Source organism: Pelodiscus sinensis, chromosome 1 (assembly GCF_052426305.1).
Source record: "Pelodiscus sinensis isolate ZL-2025 chromosome 1, ASM5242630v1, whole genome shotgun sequence".
Classification (NCBI taxonomy): Eukaryota; Metazoa; Chordata; order Testudines; family Trionychidae; genus Pelodiscus; species Pelodiscus sinensis.
In genome coordinates this window covers 44479475-44503333 of record NC_143052.1, presented here as the reverse complement: position 1 = coordinate 44503333, position 23859 = coordinate 44479475, and the positions used below count along the sequence as shown (strand labels likewise).

Sequence of the window (23859 nt, the reverse complement as noted above, 5' to 3'; positions counted from 1 at the left end):
ATTGTTTTGCATATTCAGTATCACCTCAGTTTTGGAGGCACCCATTCTCATTGGATGTTTCAAGACATATGACATGTTATTTCAGCCTTAATTATAGATTTTCTGGTTTTCTTTCCCCACTTTAGGGGGGGACCAGAGAAAATCATGGATCTTTGCTTCAGAACAGTTGTCCTCTTCATCCGATAGAATTGCCTTGTGGAAGCCATTTGAACGGAATGAGCTGTTTTTGCTTGATGAGCACAGCCAGCCTAAATCCATTTTATTCCTAGTAATTCAACACTTAATGGTCTCTGTAATGACCACTACTTTTTAATTTTTTTCACCGGAACAATACTTGTGCTACCCTAGTAGAAAACTGGGGAGTAAACTGCCACTCTAGGTTACTTTCCCACACCCACTACATCATCATTTTAATATTATCCAGACTAAGTTGCAGATAATTTACACTAATCCATGCTTTAATCTTGCTAAGATGTTGGTTAAAACAGTTGGCTGCACTCTCTAGGCTGCATGAAATACAGGTATAAGGCTGAGTATCCTACACATACTGAAAGCATTTCAGTCCATATATCTTCACCTAGGGTACATCTACACCTCATTCTTATTTAAATAAGCTATTTAGGAATAAAAACTGAAATAGCTATTTTGAAATAGCGCATCCACACTGCAAATGATCATCGAAATAGCGCAGAGTTATTTTGAAATAAAACATCCACACTGATTGGAGCCTGAATCACATTTAAGGCCCTCCAGAAGCACTCTGGGTAGGGCATCAGGACAGTGATCATTTCCTAGAGCTGCTTCCTGAGGCTATCTGAGGCTTCTGCCCTGTTCAATTGTCTGTCGCCTCTCCTCAAGGGACAGCAAACTCTTCGCACTGCGTGCTCTGGTTGCACTTGTGGACACCACAGCACATCTGCCATGGAGCCAGACTTGCTGGAAAGTAGTCACCGGCTCTTAGACCTGCGCCGCACCTGCTGGTGCAGTTACTGCAGACTGGCTTAGTCTCTGCAGGAACAGGACCCTCCACTCCCTGTAGGGCATCTCCTCATCTCTCTCTACATGCTGCTTGTGCAGCACAGTCCCTCCTGCCCTCCCCTGCAAACCGTGCTTCTGTTGATGGGATGCCAGTTCTGACCAGTGGAACTGCATCATCTTGGAGCGGTGGGACGACCAGCAGTGCCTCCAGAATTTCTGCATGCAAAAGGCCACCTTCCTGGAGCTATGTGAATGGCTCACCCCTGCCCTCAGGCAGGGACACCAATATGTGACCCGGCATCCCAGAATTGTGTTGCCATCGCCCTGTGGAAGCTCGCCTCGCCAGACAACTACCACTCCATTGGGAACTAGTTCAGTGTGGGGAGGTTGACCACTGGGGCCATGCTTATGAAGGTATGACTTCCTTGCCATTATCCCAGGAGAGAGATGAACTTCTGGAATGGGGTTCCCTACAGGGGGTGGGGAAAAGAAGCTCCCTCTCCGAAAGGTCTTTCAGTCCCACCTTCATGAAGCCCTGCTGGGGGATGGGGAAGCCAGAGGTTGGTCCTGGTGTGTGGCAAGGGCGAGGGGGTGGACTCAGGAACCTTCTGAGGGCTCTAGCAATCCTGCGATTCCCTGTTTGTCTCCTTCTACAGGTGGTGAGGGCCATCAACACCATCCTGCTGCACAGGGTCATCATTCTGGGCGATGTGGACCCCATCATCATTGGCTTTGCCGCCATGAGCTTCCCCGGCTGTGGAGGGCCATTGACAGCACCCACATCCCCATCCAGTGCCCTGACCACCAGGCCTCCAATTATATCAGCCAGAAGGGGTACATTTCCATGGTCTTGCAGGCTCTTGTGGACCACCGAGTGTCCTCTGCCCCACTGCACTTGCCCAGGGCAGATGCTGCCCCGAGAGAGCATCCAGACCCTCTCCACTCACCACCTCCAACCGTGTGTGTCTAGGGAAAGTAATAGAACTCATCTGATGGACTTCCCTGGCTTCGTCCAAGCTCTGGGTGACATGCTCGGAGAGGGGTACTGGCTCCAGGGCCAGGATGACTTCTTGGCTGACAGGCATCGTGTCTAGACTGGTCTCTTCATCTTCCTCCTTCTCCTCCACAGCCATGCCCTCCGGGAAGCTGATGAAAGGCGTCTCCAGCCCAGAGGATGTAGTGGAGCTGGTCGAAATATGGGCAGTTCTGGGGTGCCACAACCTGTCCTTCATGTAGGTCTGCCTCACCTCCTTAACCTTCATGTGCGCCTGCTGCTGGGTGTGGCTGTGTCCCTTCTAGTGCAGGCTGTCAGCCATCCAGCCATAAATGTCCGCATTCCTACATCTGGTGCAGAGATCCCAGACCTCAGTGAGATCCAGGATCCCCACACCACACCAGGACAGTGCCCTCCCATTTTGCCCCGGCCAGGGGCTTGGGAGCTGGCTGCTGGCTCCCTTGCAGCCATGGAGGGCTGAGTGGGAGCATGTGGCTCGCTCATGGTGGCAACAAAAGCAGTGAAGGCTGCTGCTGTGTGGCACAGGGCTGGCAGGGCTTTCCTTGTACCACAAGCCTTTTCCCCTGCAGCTGCAACTTTAAAAGCTTCAGGGGAAAGGGAACTATAGAGTTCTGATGAGTGTGGGCAGAGTGGCCACCAGGGCACCTGTGGGAAGCCCTGGAGGCCACTTATTTCAAAATAACCACAGCTGTGCTATTTTGAAATAACTATTTTGAAATAGGTGTTATTCCACATGAAACGAGGGCTACAGATTTCGGAATAAGATGCCCATTATTTTGAAATAACACTACAGTGTAGATACACCTCTACTGGCCTAATAATCTCACATACTCAAAGAGTAAGATGGTTGACAGCCAATCTTGCAATAATCCACATTTCCTTCAGGTAGGAAAGCAATTATCTGACACTAACATCTGGGAACTCTGTGTGACAAGAATGAAACCAAGGAAGAGGAGTTTTGATGGGCACTGTAGTTGCATCATCCATGGAATCACGGAGAGCGGAAGCATCTAATCAATATGGGCACCTGATCTTTATCCCTCACCAGGAGAAGACCATCAGCCAAAGCTATTTGTGGCTGGAACCCTGATAACAGCGTCAGGGAAGTCGCTGGTATACAAATATTCTGAGAGTTGTACCATTCAACCTTTTCCATAGGCTTAACCAGAACTAGAAGCTTAGATGCTGCTTGATAGTGTCAAGAGACAGATGTTTGAAGAAAGGTGAAACGTGCTTCCTTTAAAGTATTTGGCTCTTTGCTCTCCTTAAAGGAGGCACTGGCAGTCTCTACCAGCGAAGAAATGGATCTTATCAGCCAGGGAATCCAAAGCACACTTTATGGCATGAAGTTGTCCCAACACATCTAGCACCACTGTGAGTAACACTAGCTGACCATCAGGCAGGGAAGATCTATCATTAGACCACTCCAGATATTGCTGCATAAATGCAGACAGATCATTTGGGATTATTAGTTTGCTCTATCTCTCTGTGCTCTGCATATAGATCCTGCTAGACCCAGGCTGCCATGGATCCTGGTGAAGATAGGCCAGGAAACAGTGCACAAGGTCTCTGCACAGTTGACCTTAGACTCCAATGAGTCTCCTAATAATAAGAGTCTACTGGAGGCTCAAGTCCCTTCTTGCTCTGTAGAGGCCTCCTTCCTGCCCCAAGATAAAATCAGACAGAAACTCTGCCATATTTGATGTACTGAGTTTACAGTATCCTATGTGGGAAAACCAATATATGAGATATTGTGGCCAGAAAAAAATGCAGCGTCTCCAGTTCAGTTTCATTCTCCCTGCCTCTGATTTGTGTTTCATTAAACAATCAGGAGCTCCTGAGGTGACTCACTGGGTTTTGAAATGTTTTTAGGAAACCTGGCAGGTGATGGACAGCAAATAAATAAGAAGACTCTCTTCTGTGATGGTAAAAGCCTTAATCATTTTTTGCCTTGTGTTTCAGATCTGTCAGTTGTAGATTATTATGCCTTGAACATGGTAAAAAACACAAAACAAAACAAAACAAAACAAAACAAAAGCTTTGTCTCACAAGATAAGGATAAAAAGAAAAGGATAAGGGACAGTACACAATTATGTGGTCTGTACAGTGCCTCTTGTATCTTCTGCAGTTTGTATTTTTAAATGTGTGGTCTGGTGCCAGTTCTCACTTTAATATGTGGGCTTCCTACAACCAATTATTTACACTTACATATTATCTGAGTGAGGTCACTGCAAACTTTATTCATTGTTATCTATAATAGGCAGAGTTACTACACATGCATATGCAGCTCTGTGTTACAAGCATCACGCAACATACTGGCCATGGTAACAGACATGCAAATAATGCTCCAGATGTAAATAATGCCTGAGGTATGGCTGGGGAGTCTTAATTAATCTAAAACCAGTTTTACTTATTGGAGCAGGTTATCATCAACTCTTGTGTTGTTCATACTCCTTAACTCAGCAGTTCTTTAAATTATTTGTGGCTAAGCCTCTCCTTGGACCTATGAACTCCAAACTATTAGGACAAGCAAAAAATGGGTAAAAAGCATAGTCAGATTTTTTTTGAAAGTTCACCATAAGCAAGTCATGGTATTAATTGCCTCATTTGTATGTCTGGTTATATTAATGGATTCCACATTTGCTGGGCTAAATCCCAGTTTCAGTTTATGTGGAAACTGGAGCAGCCTAATCTGATTGATCCAGAAGTGTGGACCTGCTTAGGTAAGCCTGATATGTTCTCATGTCATCTATAAGCATAGTCACCACATTATCTTCCTGCCTCAGGAAGAGAGAGACTTATTGGTTCTGACCACAGTGAGAGCTCTCTGTCTCCGTAAGTTAGCCACACCAGATAAACTTCTCAGGCCTCTGCCAGTCCTTACTTTGCCTTGACGATCAACACTTGGTATACCCCAGTTCCCGAACTTCCCAGAAGCATCCCTGTGCAGTGTCCACCTCCTGTCACTGGACACTCAACTAATTATCAATTCCTCTGTCTCCAAAGAGATTGCAAACTCATGAGCTTATTTGATTTAGCCAAGCAGGTACTCTCTACCATACTGCCACAGTGAGATGACTTCATAATAAAAGGAGAATAAGTTTATTAATAAAGAACAAAGGTTCACACATTCAAGTGAGTACTCAGTAAGAATAATGGAAAGTGATGGTTTCCAATAAAAGACATCTATAGCACACTTTTAAGAAACTATTCATAACTTAAAATGTTTGTCCAAGAAAAGTTTCTCACTTAACGTGACCACTCAGCATCACCATGGCCTGAATCCAACTTTCCTGGATGCAAAGAACACTGTTCTTTTTACTCTTTCAGAGATTGATAGAAAAGGGGATCTTTACCCTTCTTCTGATAGTCCAGCAAACCTTTGACATGTATCCTCTGAAGTGTATTTCCAGATAAGATCCTTCTTGCCTGCTGCTTTGTGCTTACTGCTTTTTCACCCTCCTGTCAACTTGCTCTTCCTGTTTACTTCAGATGCAAACAAACTCCTATAGTACTGTAATTGGTTTATCCTGCCTAATTTACATGGGAGGTAGAAGCAGAACAAATAAATAAACATTCCTGTGTCTGGGGAAAACTTTTTGCTTTCAACTCTGACTGATTACATAGTTTAAACATATTTTTAGTACCAGCCTGCAACTTCTTGCATGATACCAGTATGTTTATCTCACAGTACTTGTGATAACCAGTATGATATAAGCTTTCATTTGATACTACATACATCATTCTTTATAGATAAATACTACGACAGCAATATGCTAGATATAGTGAGTTTGTCAGGTCTGATAGGCGTTACATGAGAGAGAATCCTTTTTTGGTTGGCACCGAAGAGCTGCTAGGGCCATGGGAAGCCTATCTCCACAAGCCAGCCTCTGTGGGTCTGAGGTCTGTCTATTTTATGGGTGTGAGGGCAGTTATGTGACTTCAGCACTGAGAGAGGAGGTCTGGGGATATGACACTTACCCAGTATAATATTTACTGTGCAGGCACTGTGCATTTCACAATGGGAGTGGCAGTAGAGAGTTGTCTATTCCTCCTCTTTGCTCATGTATTGAATCTTCAACCACAGAATTTCAGAGCGCTCAGCCAGAGAAACCTGCTCCCACTTGGGAGTTGAAGGAGAGACTGAACACATCCATTGTCTTTTCTTATGTCATTTCCCAACACCAGATAATCACATTGGTGGTCAGCTGGTCTAGCTTAAGTCCCTGACTTGTCCCTTAGGATGGGAGAGAGATTGATCAGCTACAAAAGCACTATCCAGCCATTGTACAGGGGAACAAGCATTATTTTAGTTTATACACTTTTTTCATTGTCTACAGGGTTCGGACTCATGAAAGTTCTATGCCACAAACAAGTAACACCAATGTCAGGCCCTGCAAGAGAAAGAAAAATGATCCTAGTGGTCTAGATGTTAGACTGGGAGCCAGGAACTCCTGGGTTGCTACCATAGATCTGACAATGACTCACTCTGCCCTTGATCCAGCCAACTAATGTGCTTGCCTCACATTCCCAGTTGCAAATTGTTGACAATATTTCCCTACTTCGTAAGGATTGTGCTTTGAAAGTAGGGGGGAAAAAGACCACCTATAATGCCAAGTGTTACTAACAGTGAAGAAACTGCATGCTAATTTTAACTGGTAACAATGTTGATTATTAAATGTACAGCTCTAATAAACACAATTTTTGTCTTCCAGTGAAAGATTAGGTGAACAGTTCGCATTAGAACTGATATGTCAAAGGTGCTTCTGGAATCTGTTAATAGAGACTGCTTCCTACTCTTAGCTCTAATTTAGTTGTATTATGGTAACAGCTAGAGACTAGGTTGTGCTAGGCATTATAAATATTGGATGAGATCATCATGCCTTGAAGAACTTAATCTATAAATGATTCCAAGTTGGTTTTTGTTTGTTTTCTACACCCAAGTACTGATAAATGAGGGGAAGGTGTTTACTGTGTTTATTTAATTTCCTCTGCTCGCAGGGATACTAAGGTCCTGATCTCATTTACAGTAGGGTCACTTTACGCTACTTTGGCAGTGAAAAGAGGCCTTACAGTGAACGTATATCCCAGCAGTCTTAAGGATTTGAGGGCAGTTCTGATTTTCAAACAGTCCTGTGGCATTTTTTTAGTTGAGGCTGATCCAATAAATGTAAATAAATTATTACATCCGGTAATTAAAGTAAAATATAAGAGATTAATTTTTATCTCAAAATAATTAACCCCTTGGTATGTAAGGGGAGAATTATAGGCACACACACAATCCTCTTGTTCTTTTAAAACTGAACACAGTGAACTAATACTGTGCCTTGGTTAGATTAGGTGTTGCCCTAGCAACACAATTAAAACCACATTTTAGAAGAGAAAAAGCATTATCCGGTTTTGCCTAGGGGAACATGAATAAAGGGAACATCCCTTCCCTTTGGTCCTTTCCTTGTTCACTTTGAAATGTAAACTTTACTATTATCATGTTTTTCAAGTCCTCCCCCACTTCAGTGTGAGTCATGAATATAACTGTTGTGAACCCAACCTAACATTCTAATGGTCATTGCATGATACTGAGTATTTGCATTAGCAACATTAATGCTTTTAATGGTTTATTTAAAACAGATCTTCAACATGAAAATAATATTTTCCAGATCTGTAGACTTAGGCCCATAGTAGTCAATGGAGATTTTGACATTGACATTGTAGATACAAGATCAAGCCCTAAGTTGTAAGTGTGACTCAAGAACCATTTAATGCCAGCTGACAAAGGGACCCAGGAGGAGTGCATGGAGGTTACAAGATTATCCGGAACATACATTAAAGACCGTCATGCAAAGTATCAAAGGAAAGCCAGTGTGTCACTGATTATGAAAATAATCATATAATGTATGTACAATGTATAAGGAGTTATGTATATACAATAGAAATGTGTTCTTATAGTTTGTATCAAAGTATTAATCCCTAGAAGAGGTGAAAAATTTGCTATCAGACCAAAGATGTTTAGGCATGTTGAAAAGTAAATTGAGTATTGTCTCATTCTCAATTACCAGTCGGAACTAAAAGCAGATGAAGAATTGTGAGAAGAGTACAGGAAGAGTAGAACAGCAGGGGGGGAAGGCCCTTAGCTGTTGGTGCACTTCAAAGGTTTATTGGACTATAAGTGGGGTACAAGGAAAGCACCTTGTTGTCTTCACAACAAGGAAATGGGCAGTGAGTGCATTTATATTTATGAAAATGGGATCAGAACGAGCCTTGATCAAAAATTCAACAAAAGGTTTTGGGTAAGACAAGACTGCTCTAGACAGGGTAAGTTTAGTCTCTAGAAAGCGTGTTATGGTTTTGGTTTATATGTGAATCTCCCTTCCCACCCGATCCTTGTTAAGTATTTCTTGAATTTTAGTAATAAACTTGTTGACACTATAAATATATCTCAGTGCTGTGATATTAAGCAAGGTGCTGATACTAAGCTGAAGCATACAAGCTGGTATTTGTACTGTTCCCTGGAGGACAGCAGACCTGGTATTTCTGTGAGTTTGCAGTGGATAATGCTGGACGCTACAGGCGAACACTTAAGAGAGATTCAGGGACTGGGGAGAACTGACTGATAACCTGCAAAGCAAAGTTAGGCTGGCACCAGCCAGAGGGGATTGTTTGGGTGTCTAACAGGCTGATGGTTTCAAGAAGCTGACACCCAGTTAAGCAGAACAAGCCTCCCTCTCTCAGGAGGCCAGGGGTGTAACAAGGTGACTCACAATCCTGGACAGCCTGAGAACATCACAGGAAGCATTCATTCACAAGTGGTATTTGGCAAAATTATGTGCACAGCACATCTATTGTAATCTCATGTTCCATGCTCCATTCAATGACTTGTTGATAATAATCATAAATGTTCATAAGCAAGGATATTCCATTTTAGAAGATAACTCTGCTCATTTATCACCAATATCATTTTCCTTTAGGCCATAGCGATAGGTAAGCACTGCTGTGAGCCTTTTATAGTGGGATATTCGTGCAAGAAGCAAAATACAATGAAAAACAAAAGATCAGAAGGAAATAAAAAAAATGCTTTAGTTTATGTTGCCAGTCGACTGTAGCAGAGTAACTGGGGAGAAGGTTTGCAGAGGGATAAGAAAACTGGCATAGTTTTGTTATCAAAAGCAATGGGTGACCAAGATCATAACCAAAAAAGGTCAGAGAAGAAAAGGAAAGTCTTTTCTCTAAATTCCTCTGTTTTTATACTTCTATCTGATCAAACCCAAAAGCAACATAATTTATTTGTGTGTGCTGCTCTGTCTATAGAATAACTTTGATTATCCAAGCTTCAGTCATCTCAAATTCCATCTTGCTAAGCAGTCTCATGTGCCTTGATTTGAATTGTTACATGGAAAATTGAAATTCCCTCAAGTATTTGAAACTCGAATTTCAAAATCTATTAATTGAACCCCATGATATTTAGGTTAGGATGCACAACTTATACAAATGTCTGATTCTTCATAAGAATGACTCCTTTATAGAAAACAATATCATATGTGTGTATAGGGTGGCTCTGAACCAAACCCCTTGCTATGAACCTCTAGGCAGTTTAGATGTGTTGAAGAATCCAGCTTAGGATATGAACATAGCAGGACAAGCCCATTTCTAATTTGTATCTAACTGACACCAAACCCATAGGGAAGAGCTTCTAAACAGTTGAATGAGTAGTGTTACCATCACTCACAATCATATCACAAAACATGTGACATCTAGTGTTTTCTTACAGCCATAGCTCTTAGTGTTATGCTGTTTTGTAAGAATTTCAACTTGTATTTTAAAAAGTATTCTAGCCTTCATGGAGAAAAGCTTTGAAACAGAGATCTCAAAAGTCAGAAACAATAAAAAGACCCCAAATTATTATTTTTTTAAATCTCATGATTTTTACGCAAATCTGTTGGCAATTTGGGATTGGACTCATGATTTTTATATGTTGCTGCTTGCGTTACTGATTGACACATAGCATGAGTGCAACAGCATCAATATATAATGGGGCAGGGCCTGATTCCTCTTTTTCACCAGTTTTACGCTGTTATAATTCCAGTGAGTTACTCCTAATTTTCACCACTGTAAAGGTAAATTGGAAATAGGTTCTGAAATCACCTTTGCATTTTGGATTCTTTGGACCAGTTGTGATGCTACAAAGTGACCGTGAAGCAGCCATAAAGATTCTACAGCAGGCTCGCAGTTGGCTATGTGCCACCCTTTGGCTTCCTGTCAGCATGAGGCATGCAGGTGGTGCTGGGAGCAGGTCTGGAGAAAGAGAGGGTACAAATGGGGCATTCCTACATTCCAGAATGCCTTGCTGCTGTAAATAGTGGGATGTTGGAGGCATATTTTTACTCCTCTTGATTCCTGTGCTGTGCTTAGCACTGGCCCAGGGATGTATTGATCCTCAGTGTTATTTCTAACTTTAAAAGAACACTGTTAAGGCTGAGAGGTCTAAAATTTATGCTTTCCTCTTTGGTTTGGAGATTTCTGCACGATCTTGGTTATCCTGATCTTGTAAACATTGAAATACAGCCTCACATACAATTACAAATAAGTTGCTTTTTAAAGTGCATTGTCTCTGGTATAATGAAAAGTGTGTGTAAAATGATTATCCATCTTAGTGGGCGGGCACAGCTTTTTGACATAGGTTCTTTTCTCCGGACTTCTCTATGCACAGTTGTAACACTTTAACTTTTTCTGTTTGAAATGGGGATTGCTAAAGTAGTACAATCCCCTACTGTGGATGCAGTTCTACTGGGTTTATACTGGTATAGCTTATTCCTGTAATTGTTGGGGATTAAGCTATATTTGCATATGGCTCCTTTTTATGAATGTAACTATGCCTCCCAACTGACATAGTTAGATTGGAACATATATTGTGCATAGACCAGGCTTCTGAAAGAACAGTGTGCACAGAGGAGTCAGTGGATTACGCTGACATCTTGAATGAGGAGCTGAAGACAAACTGACAGCTGAATCTTTCAGGGATAGTGAGATTTGAGCATGTTATTACTTGAGCATAGGTTATCTTGGCTTAGTGCATAAACCACCGCAATACTAGAGCACCATCCACAGACTGCCTTTATACTTACACTCTGTGCCTGGATACCAAGAGCTCAATTCCTGTGAATGGTCTGGTGTCACAGTGTCTGGCAGTCACCCTGCCTAGTGGTTGCTGTTGAAAGGCCAGGGGAAATAGGTCCCTCTTCCTCCACCAGGGTACCGACTCAGGGTTCTGCGAGGCCTGCCCAGAACCTTTCATCTGGGTGCCTTAAATCGGACTCCATCTGTCACTTCCTACCTATCTCTTGTCTATGGTGTGCTGCAATTTCTTCTGGCCAGCACTTCTGTGCAGCTTGTCTGCCTGTCTCCAGCCCATAAGATTTGCTGCTCACCAAGACTTTTCCTCCTCATCTGACTCTGGCTGCATCCTCTGCTGTAGCTCCCAGAGCCAGCCCTTCTCCCTATCCTGTCTGAGCTGATTGGCTCCCTTTTTAAGCTTTGCCTCAAGGAGAGCACACTCAGCATGGATGGAGAGGCAGGCCCTTCTGAGCGCAGAGCTGCTCTTTCACCCTTTGCTGTCCAGTGTGGGGACTGTACACCTATCACACATTCCAAGACTTACCCTAAGAGAGACCCTAGGAAAATTACCCTGTTCTTTGAAGAGTGTATGTGGAAAAATGATCCCTTCTTTAAGGATCAAATTTGCTCTCTGTGCATATTGAAAGTAAAGTGAGTTTCAGTTAAGTGACTAAAGTAAGAATTTATTGGGTTTTACCCTGGTTAGTGCTGCAGAGCTCATACAGATGGGGGACTGTTCCTCCCTGTGCAGCATGGACATACTAGTAATGGCTTATGAAGCTCAAATCAGTTACACCTGTGCAACATGGTTGCAAGATAACATTAAAGTTATAACCTGAAGAGGAAGGGTGAACACAGGAGGCCCTGGTTTTGATCTGCGAAACCTTTATTCCTGGGGAATGTTGTATGTGAAACAAAGAACCCAGACTGACTTTTGGAGCCTAGGTGGAGCTTGCAAGACTGTAAACTAACCATGTTAATAAGCAGTCATTGAGAGGCAATCAGCATGGACCCTCACAATGCTGTTTTAACAGAGACACTTTTTAGAGATGAGCTCTGTGCTCATTGAAGGACTGTGCATATCAACCCACTAGCAATTACACCACTTTGGATTTGTTTTAAAATTGATATATTGAAATGGAGTGAGTCTGCATTAAAAGGGAAGTTATGCAGATATCTTAATAAGCTTAGCACAGTGTGGTTTGACACTAAAATGAGGTATGGAAATAATACGAACAGCTTGACTTTTCCCTGAGTATTACTTAAGAGTTTGAAAGCCTAAAAGTGAAGTATGTTGGAGTTAATGAAAACTACAGAGAAAAAAATAAAGGTGCAGTGCAATTTAAGGCTGGCTTCTGCTCCCATTGGAGTCAAGGGCAACGCGCCTACAGATTTCAGCAGATACAAAATCGAGCCTTAAGCTCTGCTCAGAGAAAGAATATGTTGTTTGTTGTGCTCTGTGTGTAATTAGTGAGAGCAGAGTTCTGCAGTCCTCATTCGGACACAGTTCCAATCAACCTCAATTGTAGTTTTAACCTTGTAAAGCCCGCAGCAATGGGCCCGATTACATCTGAGTTAATTTTTGCTGAGAAATGAGGGATTTCTTTTCATTGAAGTGAAGGGAGTTGTGTAACACAGTCCTACATCAGCGCAGACATTGGGAATGAACAAAATAACCAATACACATGTATAGCAAGAACAGTGACCACGGCTACGGCTCTGATCATGCAGTTGGATGGGGACTCCTTATGGGCATAAGGGTCTCTGCCAGCAGATCTCAATGCATCAATGGAGCCTAAGAATTTGTCATTTTACTGAATGAGCCAAGGACTGTAGCTTGTTTTTTCATTTTTTATTTTATATTTCATTTAACAGGAGGCAACTGCTCCTTTTCATACTATATTGATTGTATTTTTTTATTTACTTGGACTGTTTTCAGGACTGCACCTTCCAATTGCTTTCCCTGGATGTCTGGATCAGCATGTGTTGTCCAAGTCAAACATAGCAAGCCACCCTTCTCAGCCTGCCAAGCGACTTGAAGGTGACGAAAGGACAGGTTTTGCGCATCTGTGGTACCTTTGGAACCGGACCAATGGCACAGAGCTGTAAGATAATGATTTTGTACCATCAAGTTCTGGATGTCTGTAATGCATCATAGTGGCTACTTCTAGACTGGCATGATTTTCCGCAAATGCTTTTAACGGAAAAGTTTTCGATTAAAAGCATTTGCGGAAAAGAGGATCTAGATTGGCATGGATGCTTTTCCGCAAAAGCACTTTTTGCGAAAAAGGGTCCGTGCCAATCTAGACGCGCTTTTGTGCAAAAAAGCCCCAATCGCCATTTTTTCGCGATCAGGGCTTTTTTGCACAAAACAAATCTGAGCTGTCTACACTGGCCCTTTTGCGCAAAAGGTTTGCGCAAAAGAACTTTTGCCCGAATGGGAGCAGCATAGCAATTCCGCAAGAAGCACTGATTTCTTACATGAGATTGTCAATGTTCTTGTGGAAATTCAAGCGGCCAGTGTAGACAACTGGCAAGTTTTTCCGCAAAAGCAGTTGCTTTTGCGGAAAAATTTGCCAGTCTAGATGCAGCCAGTGTGTTTGTGTGAGAAGCATGTAGAAAGAATCATAAACCTGGCAGCATTCTGTCTATACAGGTATATACATGACCATCCTGGTAGTATCTTAGGGCTTGTCCACACATACAGCACTGCAGTGGCACAGCTGTCTACCCTGGCACCTAGAGTGATGTAACTTACTTTGCTCAGGTGGTGGGTAGTATAGTCACTCCCTGCCAAGGATATAAGTTATACCATCATAACCTGTAGTGAAGACATAGTCTTAGTGTATACACACACACACACACACACACACACACACCTTCATACACTGCGATTATTAGGATAATTTAATCGCTTAGGTAGATACAGAGATATATATACACACACTCCTGAATAATGTATAAGTCTGTACAGTGGCAGATCTATCAACCCGTGCCCTCTGTTTATACTCTGGCCTACCCCTCCCATAACCCACAAGCTCTTCTGTGCAGAAGCTCCATAAAACTGGGCTCTGTGCAGAAACTCCATAAAGCTGGGCTCCATAAAGCTGGGCTATGGCCTCCCAGCACAGATTCTCCAAACTCTGCCTCTGTTTGAGCAGAACCATAGAGATTCTGCTGCCTGGGACCCTGTGAGACAGATCCTGACCACTCCACTAGGACTGCTGTGTAGGGAAACCAAGCTTCTGTGCTTTGCATATCCTTAGGTAGTTTAAGCTTCTGGAGCAGGCTGTAGCCCTGATTCCACTCGGGCTCTCTGGCATATTCCCTGAGCACTCTTCCTGGGAAGGGATCTCCTCTGCCCACATGCCTCAGGCCTCAAGGACCAGCATTAACACCAGATATAAACCACCTGCTTAAACACGGCTTGTCCCAGAACTCCCCCTACAAAGGTTTGGTTCCATTTTAACACATTCAGGGTGACACAGTAGTTATAAAGCTGTTACAACATGCTTATTATAGAGTCTAACCCATTTCTGCTTTTACTTATCACGTAAAGCATAAGACAGCACAGCTGATACAAAGCAATATACATTCCAGCCAAGTTGCCCCTCCCTAGCTCGCCCTTCCTCTGTGAGTACTTGGGGGACCATCTGGGTTTAGGGAAGCAAGCAGGGAGTCCCATATGTCATGAGGTATCACATGGTCGTGGGTTGCTTCTTCCTCAGAGTTTGGAGAAAATAGTCCTGCCAAGCTGTACAATTTCTGCCCTTTTCAAAACCTAAGCCCCTGTGTTGGGGACACCCTTGCCAACTTCCACACATGAGCACAAACCCTAGGCCAATGACTTGGTTGCCAAGAAGGTGAGTTCCTCTCTGCTAACCCAGTTCTTTGTCTTCTGTCTAGAATGGATAGCTTTTTAAAGACAGGGTATTTAGAATCAACTACCTTCTGTTGTGCTTTGCCCCCAGCCTTTGGACTTTCAACCCAACATAGGGGCAAACAGACCATGGAGGAGGCAAAAGGTTTCACACTCAAAACAGAATCTGTAGCCTGACACAGACACAAAGGGTTGTGTACAATGTACAGCCATATTCCCAAATTGTTACACTCCCCACTGCTGCAGAGGAGAGAAAAAAATTGTTTCTTCAGTATTAAGCCTCACAGCACTTCTTAAGGTAGGCAAGTATGATTAATCCCAATCTACCTGTGAATAAACTGAGGCCTGAAAAGGTTTCATGCCCTGCTGAAAGTCACCTAGAGCTGGAAGCAGAATGCACAAGTCCTGTGTCATTGATCTCTGAATCACAGGCTAAACTATCCATCATTTTATAGTACCGGTATTTTGTTTATGTAGTTCACTGAAATAACATTAAGATTCATAGTACTCATTAGATGTGATAATGACTGAAATCAGTGAATTTGCCCAAATGTAATGCTATCTAGCTTTTACATAATAATTTCCCTCAGTTTGAGTGCTTTGTCCCAGATATGCAAATTCTCAAGAATTGGTTGCAAGAGTCACAATTTCTGAGTAAAATTAAGTCTCAGGATCTCACAATATAATTCTCAAATGTCAGGGTTTTGGGTTTTTTTCAGCCATGACTGACAACAAAATCCTTACCTTTCAGAGTTCTAAAAGCGAGGCTTAATTTTACTTAGAAATCTTTTCAGCTGCCGTGGGTGCATCAGGGACTCCTGCTGTCAGCTACCCTCGGTGTGGGATGGCGGGGCCAGGCTCCCGTTGTCAACCCTTAGTGGCTGCTCCTAGCCAGCCTAGGAAATGAGAGGGGAAGCCCTAAGAAGCAGAGATGAGCCTGCAAGGGCTAAACTATGGCCTGAGGGTGCGTGGGGGGGAGGGGGGCTGATGGGATGGGAGAGCTGTGTTGATGGTGGGTTTTATGCAGAAGGGGTGAGGGCTGGGAAAGTGAAATGAGGGCAGTGGAGTTTATGGGGCAGGAGGCTAAACTGAAGTGGTGATGATGTGGATTAGGGGTCTGAACCAAGCGGGACCTCAATTGAGGGGGGGTTGGGTGGGGCAGAACTGATGAGGGACTGAGGGACAGGATTAAGTGCTATGCAGGAGAGGGGCAGATGTGGTGGTGAGAACTGCTGCAAAAGGGACCAAATCACCTTATTTGTGGGAGAGTAGGCAGCACGAACTGTCACTTGCATATACCCTGAGGATTGACCTGGTGTGGGGGAGGGAGTTCAAACATCAAGAGATGGACCTAAACAAATACAATATGATCTTTTTGAATGATTGCTCCCAAAATCATGAAATCTTATGATTTAGGGGGTTCCAACTCATGATTTTTGAGGGGGGAGGGATAGCTCAGTGGTTTGAGCATTGGCCTGCTAAACCCAGCATTGTGAGTTCAATCCTTGTGAAGGCCATTTGGGGCAAAAATTTGTCAGGGATGGTACTTGGTCCTGCTGTGAAGGCAGGGGACTGGACTCAATGACCTTTCAAGGTCCCTTCCAGTTCTAGGAGATAGGCAATCTCCATTAATTTAATTTATTTAAAAATCTCTTGAATTTGACAGTTCAATTGTACATCTAATTCCTTGCTGTCAAAGCTAGCAATAGATCAATAGCTGGACATCCCTATAGGGGGACTACTGATGCTTTACTGGAACACTGGAATTTCTGGTATTTCCAAGAACAGCATGAGCCCACCCCTTCTGAGCCTGATCACAAATGCTCAGTGGGTGTAAGCTCATGCCGTGGAAGGGATGTCATTTTTAAGAGCGTGTTGTTTGACCTCCAGCAATGTGACCTTGCATGTGTGAGCTCAGGCCAGTGGGGCTAGAACAATGCATTCTTCAGAAGGGCACCCCCATCCGATCCTAGCCAAACCACCTCTGATTTTGCCTGAGTACTGGACTGGGGGCAGATTCTAGAAAAACAGGCCTGTCCAGTTAAATCCTGGACAAGAGGCCTGCCTGCATCCCTATTATTTCCAAATCAAAGTGTCAGATTATTCTTCACTAGTTTATAGGCCCTTGCCATGTGTCAGTCTTTTACAGTATTTTATGGAGACACTGGTCTTGATTCTCTCTCTTTGCCAACTCTCCAGGACTGTGCTAGAGTTTCCAGGAATTAGAGAGCAATCTTAAATTAAAGATTAATTCTATCATGTGATGAAACTTTCAGGAATGTGCCCAACCAAATCTCTCTTCAGTAATGTCATGCAATAACCATAATGATCATGACAATGGTGTTTTAGTGTATAGTGTACCACTTAAATATAATGGATCAGCATTCACATTGCACTCCCCTATCCCCATCCTGGTGCTGACAGGAAGGGGAACCAGTGATCCAGCCAGTGTACCAAATTTGGTGTTGAAGCCCTGGTCACATGTCATCTGAGGTATACATATGCTAAGAAGACTTAAATAAATACTTATTTTTTAATTCATTTTAGTGTTTTATTCATTTAGGTTTTCTCTTTTTTATTTCTTCCTGATGTCACCGCAGGGAAAAGTTTAAGTTGTTTGGGTGCCTTAACTTTGTTATTTCCATTCCTTGACACATTCAGATTGCTTTAAAAATGGATTTCTCTGTTTGGTTATGCCTGTTTTTGCAATAATTATAACATTTGTTTACTTATAAGTCCCTGATATGTACTCTCAACTGTGACCTCATCTTGCATAGATGTTTGTCTGCGAATTACAATCAAATAAACCCTCCAGTTAGTAAAAAGACTCCATGCAAAGCCTTTTTCCAACCAACTTGGTTTAATCTCTTGAGTTATTTCATTGGGGGAAAACAGGCTTCTGTTTTCAGTATACTTATATCTCAGTTTCCTTTTGATAGGGGGGAAGCAAGCACTTTCCTAACACTGGAATATTCTTATTGTCCAGGAATTCTATTTCAACTCAAGACCTTTCTGTCATCATCAAAGCGTATGTGCTAGTGACATCCATAACACCTTTGCGAGCATTCCTTCATTCGACTGCCATTGTCTGGCATCCTCCCAAGAAGAAGCACTTTTCTGTAAAGGTAAAAACTCTTTGTTTTTAACTGGTTCATTCACTCAAAGTGCAGTGGTAGAACGGTAAAAAATCGGTTTCTTCTTCCTTCATTATTAGCCATTCCTACTGAACACAAAATATATTTTTCATGTATAGCTTTCATGAGTCAACCAAGACCCGAGTTTGCCTTGCAAAGGTTAAGGCAATATAGTCATGCACAGAAAGATTATCAGGACATGTGTGTTTTGGCTTGACTGTGTGAGAGCAGATGCAGAGCTGTTGTTTATGTTCTCAAACACAACTGTGCATAAACTGCAGTGCTGGAGCTTTTTCAAGCATGGTATTAATCCACTACAGAAGAAAGTAAAATCAGTATTTAAAATAAGGGCCAATTAAGGTGGAGGCATGGGCCTCGAGTGCACCACTTTTAGGGTCCTAGGATTTAAGAAGATTAATGCTTTATAAATAGGCCAGAAAGGGTTTGATTTTAATAGGTAAATGCCAGGAAAAGTTGCTTTCATTGCACACACACACATTGTTGGGGAAATATTTCCATCAATAATAATAGAAATTTACAGCTAGGCGAAGTAAAGAAAAAAAGCAGCTTGAAAACTTACTAAAATCTAACTTAAAAGATATTCACTCTGTATATTTTGACATGTGGTGTTGACAATGTGTTTTAATGGTTATAAAGCTTTTAAGGTTTTGAATCTCAGCGGCATTAAATAATTGTCTTGCACTCCCACGCACACAATTTCTTGCCATTCTGGAACCTTAAATTGATAAAAACTTTAAAAATGCATAAAGAAATAAAACATTTAATCCTGCCAAGCCTATTTATAAGTGTGTAAAATAGACTAGATCTTGCCATGTCCAAGTGGCTGGGGAGAGAGCGCCACCATCTGCTTCCCCCATCTGGCTCACCCAGTGGCACATGCCTCCTCCTGGGTATCCTGTTTCTCCTTTGTTCCACTTAGTGAGGACCTGTGCTTGTAACATAGCAACTCTTCATGCAGTGCCCATGGATCCCTTGTAGCTCATTCCATTTTTCCTTCTGCAGGACAGACAGAAACACTAGGGCAGGGGTGGCCAACCCATTTAACAAAGAAAGCCAAAACAGTGGCAGAAAAAATGCGAAGAGCTGCACCAGAGATGTCACAAAAAAGCCCCCCCAGAACAGAATTGTTGAGCAAAAACAAAAAAAAATAATAAAAAAAAAATTAAAAGGAGGTTGCCCCTTTAAGACAGCTGCCATCTTGGGCGCCATTTTTAAACCCTTGCAGCTCTGACCTGGTAAGCACAAGGAAGCTGGAGGCCGGGGGAGGAGAAGCTGGCGAAGGCTGTTTGGATGGAGTGAGGGTGCAGGAGCGGCTTTACAAGCTGCTTTTTTGGGGGGGCATGCTCATGAGCCGCGGGTTGGCCACGGCTGCACTAGGGCAATAGAATCTTCTCTAGGTCTTAGAGCAGCTTAACTCCTATACCATTGCTTGAGGCTGTGGGAAGCTGCTTCTCCTCTTGCTCACAAGAAGATCCCCAGATGCCAACTGAGTCACTTGGGTAGGGAGCCCAATTTGGGTCTAAGTCAGAATGAGCACTGGCCTTAAGTTACAATGCCAGCATCTGACTTCATGCTAAAATGTTGGGCATGTAGTGAAGCGGCGATGCAACTCATTTTTACCATCTCTGCTTGTGGAAACTCATTGGTCTTCCTCACTTAAGTCACCCACTGAACAGACCTCTGCTTCCTCTGAGTTTAATTTAATTTTAAGTTAATTGAAAATATTAGTCCAGTAGCATCATTATAATCTTGTAACTAGGAACTAGCTTGAAAGAAAATAATAATTAGTAACTGGGGAATTGCACTCTGGAAAATAATCAGCATTGAGGCAGGACAGCAGAAAGGAGCATCAGCCACCATTCACAGAACATTCTGGCAGCTGAAGAAGCAATGGAAGTGATAGATCGAAGTAGCAGCTCATTCACAGTTGTTCCAGTCTAGTTACTGCTTCTGTGGTCCTATATCTTTCTTGGCTTTAGACAGAGTTCTTATAACAGCAAGAGCTATATAAAAAGTAGTATCAGAGAAAGCACTTCTATAGTGATGTACACTTAAAGGCAAATTAATACAACGATGGAGAAGAGAATATATTAGGCTGCCTCTAACTATAAACAGTATATCCTGTATAGAGTTTGAGAGAAGTCAGAGAGTCTCCAAGAAATAATCAAAGGCAAGGCCCTATATAATCTAACAATAGAAATTTCCTAGGTGTGAGCAATATATCAAGGATTTCTGTGCTTGATAAATTGCAGCATCAGATGCACTGTGCAGGAGAGACAAAAAATGGCATCTCATTCTGGAAATGATGGTGTTTTTCTCCCTGTCTATAGGTCAGCTATATAACATTTTGGAATTATCTTAGAGCATGTTGTCAATAAACTTCACAGAGTATTCAGCCAAGCCTACGATGTCAGTTACCTGCCTACAGCACAGCAGTCACAGTGAGCCAGGAGCTCTGAATGAAGCCAGTGGGGCTATGCCAGTTGATGAAGGCTGAGGAATTTGACCCATATTAACTGGAAATGGTCAATCTCAGCCACAGGGTTTGAAATGAGAATTTCTTTGTGAAGTATCTCTCACATGTGTGAAGGGGAAATTGGCTCATTACTTATTGTGTAGCTCAGTAGTTTACAACAGCAGTAAGGGTGTTTTGGGGTCTATTGCTTCACTTATTGACAAAATGGCCATAAAGGTTTTTGGGAATTTAGCATGCATACAAAAGAGACACAGACTTGGAAAAAAATTGCTGCTAATGTTGTTGACAGTGTGTCCCCCCTGCACCTTCCTCCCAAATATCTGTCTATTCATTTAAAAAAAGTATGGCATGGACATGACTGAAGTTAGTCCCATGGGTTGTCAGTATGTATCTTTCTTTCCTATTCTCCTACACTCTCAGGTGCATAGGTTATTCACCAGTTTCCACCATATTATAATGGTCTGTTCAGGTTTCTGTCATGGTGATGAATTGTCAAGAAGTATGAATTGCCTGAATAATGTTGTACACCATAACTCACATACCTGTCAGATATGAAACTAACTAATATTTGCAAAAGCATATATAAAGTTGCTGTGCACTGCTGGTTTTTATTTATAGTAAGATATTAACCTGGCACTGGAGCTGACCTGCTAAATATTGAGTACTGCAGACAAAATATGTTTACTGTAGCATCTGGCCTAATAGGCATAAAAGTCTCATAATAGATGTAGTAAGAATGTTGCTGATAATATGTTGTTGAAAATGTCAAAAAGAACTGCGACTTATTACATATGAAATAGTTGGATCAAAGAATAAACATAAAAATTGAAGTTTAGTAAATTAAGCATGTATGGCTTTGTGGAATATTCCATCATTTAAAAAAAATTTAAACTATTATAAGAAATTGTTACAAATCACTTTTACTCATCCTGTTTATAGTGACTGAGATTTAAAATGACTTTATCCACCATCTGTGCACTTAAAAATAGAAACTTTGTAAAATAATTGCATAAGATACAAACCAAGGGATTTGTGTTCAGTGTGTATAATTATTCCTGTTCTTGTTAGGGTGTTATGCACTTTCACGGGCAAAGAATTGACAAACAATATTTTCCTGTATATTGGCTGTGCTAATGGACGGCAGGTATAAGAGGCAAGGGGAGGCAGTGCCTTCCCTGATCTTAGTGCTCAACCTCTCCATTCTTCCGACCCCTATTCTGATTCTGCAGTTTCCCCACAGTAGGCTCTTGCAACCTGCTGAGAATCTTCCCCTGAAGTCAGAGAGGTAGAGTTAGTCCATTTCTGCAAAAACAATACGGAATCCAGTGGCACCTTAAAAACTAATACATGTATTAGGGCATAAGCTTTAATAAGATACAGCTCACTTCCTCACATGCGGAAGAAAGGGAGGAGTACAGAGATGGGAGTGTAACACCTGTGCTAATGAAATCAGGGTGGATGTGGTTCACCTCCAACAGTGATGAGAAGGTGGGAGCACCTGAAGGAGAAATTACTTATTGTAATGAGAGAGTGATGAGGAGTCCTGAGGCACCTTATAGACTAACAGATTTATTGGAGCATAAGCTTTCGTGGGCAAACACCCACTTTGTCAGATGCATGTCTGTACTTACCCATGAAAGCTTATGCTCCAATAAATCTGTTAGTGTCTAAGGTGCTACAGGACTTCTCATCACTTTTGCAGATTCAGACTAACACAGCTACCCCTCTGATACTTGATTGTAATGAGAGAGCCATTCTATGTCTCTATTCAGACCCTTTCTGACAGAGTCAAAACTGCATATGAATTCCAGCTGAGCAGTTTCACATTGCAATCTTTTTGAAGTGTTTTTGCCTAAGAGTGACAGCTTGCTTTGTACTGTATTGTACCGCGTTTTACTGCCCGTTACAATAAGTAATTTTCTCTTTGGATACTCTCACCTTCTTATCACTGTCGGAGGTGAACCAGATCCATCCTTTGTTTCTTTGCTTCAGTGAGATAAATATGTAATAATCTGGAATGATTATTTTATGAAGACTTAAGAGAACATTTAAAATATGAAATCAGCTTAGAAATACTGACTAAGAAAATGTAAAAGCAGAAGAACTGCATGATATATTGCATAATATTTAATGTTGTATTCAACAAGACAGCAGCTGACTTGCACTTACTATAACGTTTTTGAAAATAAATTTCTGATCAACTTAGGATATATCAAAAAACCTGTGTTTGACATTTTTTATTCCCAAATTTAGTGTTTTTAATTGGGTATCTTCTGCACAATCCAGCATGCAGAGGAAAACATGCTCCATCTTCTTTAGAAAGAAATTTTAGAAGAGTGTAGGTTTTTTTCAAATATAATTTGCTATATTTGGGTTCGGGTATTTGTCTGGAAGGGTGAGGAGGAAAGGGAGGAAAGAGAAGAGAGCCAGATAATGAGGAGGGGCAGGGCCTGGGCAAATTGGGGGCAGGGTTTCGATGGAATAGAGGTAGTGTATGAGTGGAGCCATGAGCTGGGGAGCTTGTCACCCCAAGTAGCAGCTTCACCCACAGCCCATGGCTATGCTTGATTATGACATGCTCATCACTCATTAATTTGATTCAACATTCAACATGCAGTCATTACCAAAAAGGAGGACTCTTATTTCTATCAGTTGCTTTGCACTATCTTTTGTAGTATTTGGGGACTTGTGTTTATGTGTGCACATTACAGGTTGAACCTCTCTAGTCTGGCACCCTCGGGACCTGACTGGTGCTGAATCAGAGAATTTGCTGGACCGTGGGAAGTCAATATTGTCTAGCAGTATTACCAACACATCCACTGCTTACTGGGCTCTTAGAAGACATTTAGGGGTAAATTAGGGCTAAATAACAGCACAGAACACAGGGAGTCAGGACTGGGGGCTGTAAGCAAACTTTATGGGACTGTAGGAAACTTGGACATCTGGCTAAGTCTTGGACATTATGCTGGACCATGGATGTTGCCAGACCAGAGAGTGACAGACTAGACAGATCCAACCTGTAGCACTTTAATGCTCTGGAGCAGTATTCTCTTAACTACTCTCCAAAATCCTGTTGTGACTGAATGGTAACCAAGGCTTCTGCCTTTTTATATTTTGACTTGTACAGCTTGTCATGTTATACAAAATGGACAATGACTGCCTGGGAAAGGGTATTGCGGAAAAGAATCTTGGGGTCATAGTGGACCATGAGCTTAATATGATTCAACAGTGTAACACAAAAGGCTTA

General features: G+C 42.2%; 1 protein-coding gene across 5 annotated transcripts in view; it reads left to right on the top strand.

Annotated features, from left to right (window-relative positions):
- The window catches only part of CPED1 (cadherin like and PC-esterase domain containing 1), a 211074-nt gene that overhangs the window by 63355 nt on the left and 123860 nt on the right, over window positions 1-23859 (top strand). For all 5 annotated transcript variants that reach the window (XR_012903743.2, XM_075928925.2, XM_075928905.2 and 2 more), the window contains 2 exons: window positions 13041-13206; window positions 17968-18106. Coding sequence is in view for 4 of the 5 variants with exons in the window: in XM_075928925.2 (XP_075785040.2) it covers window positions 13041-13206; window positions 17968-18106 (305 nt within the window). In the remaining variant the exon portion in view is untranslated. The remainder of the gene's footprint in view (window positions 1-13040; window positions 13207-17967; window positions 18107-23859) is intronic.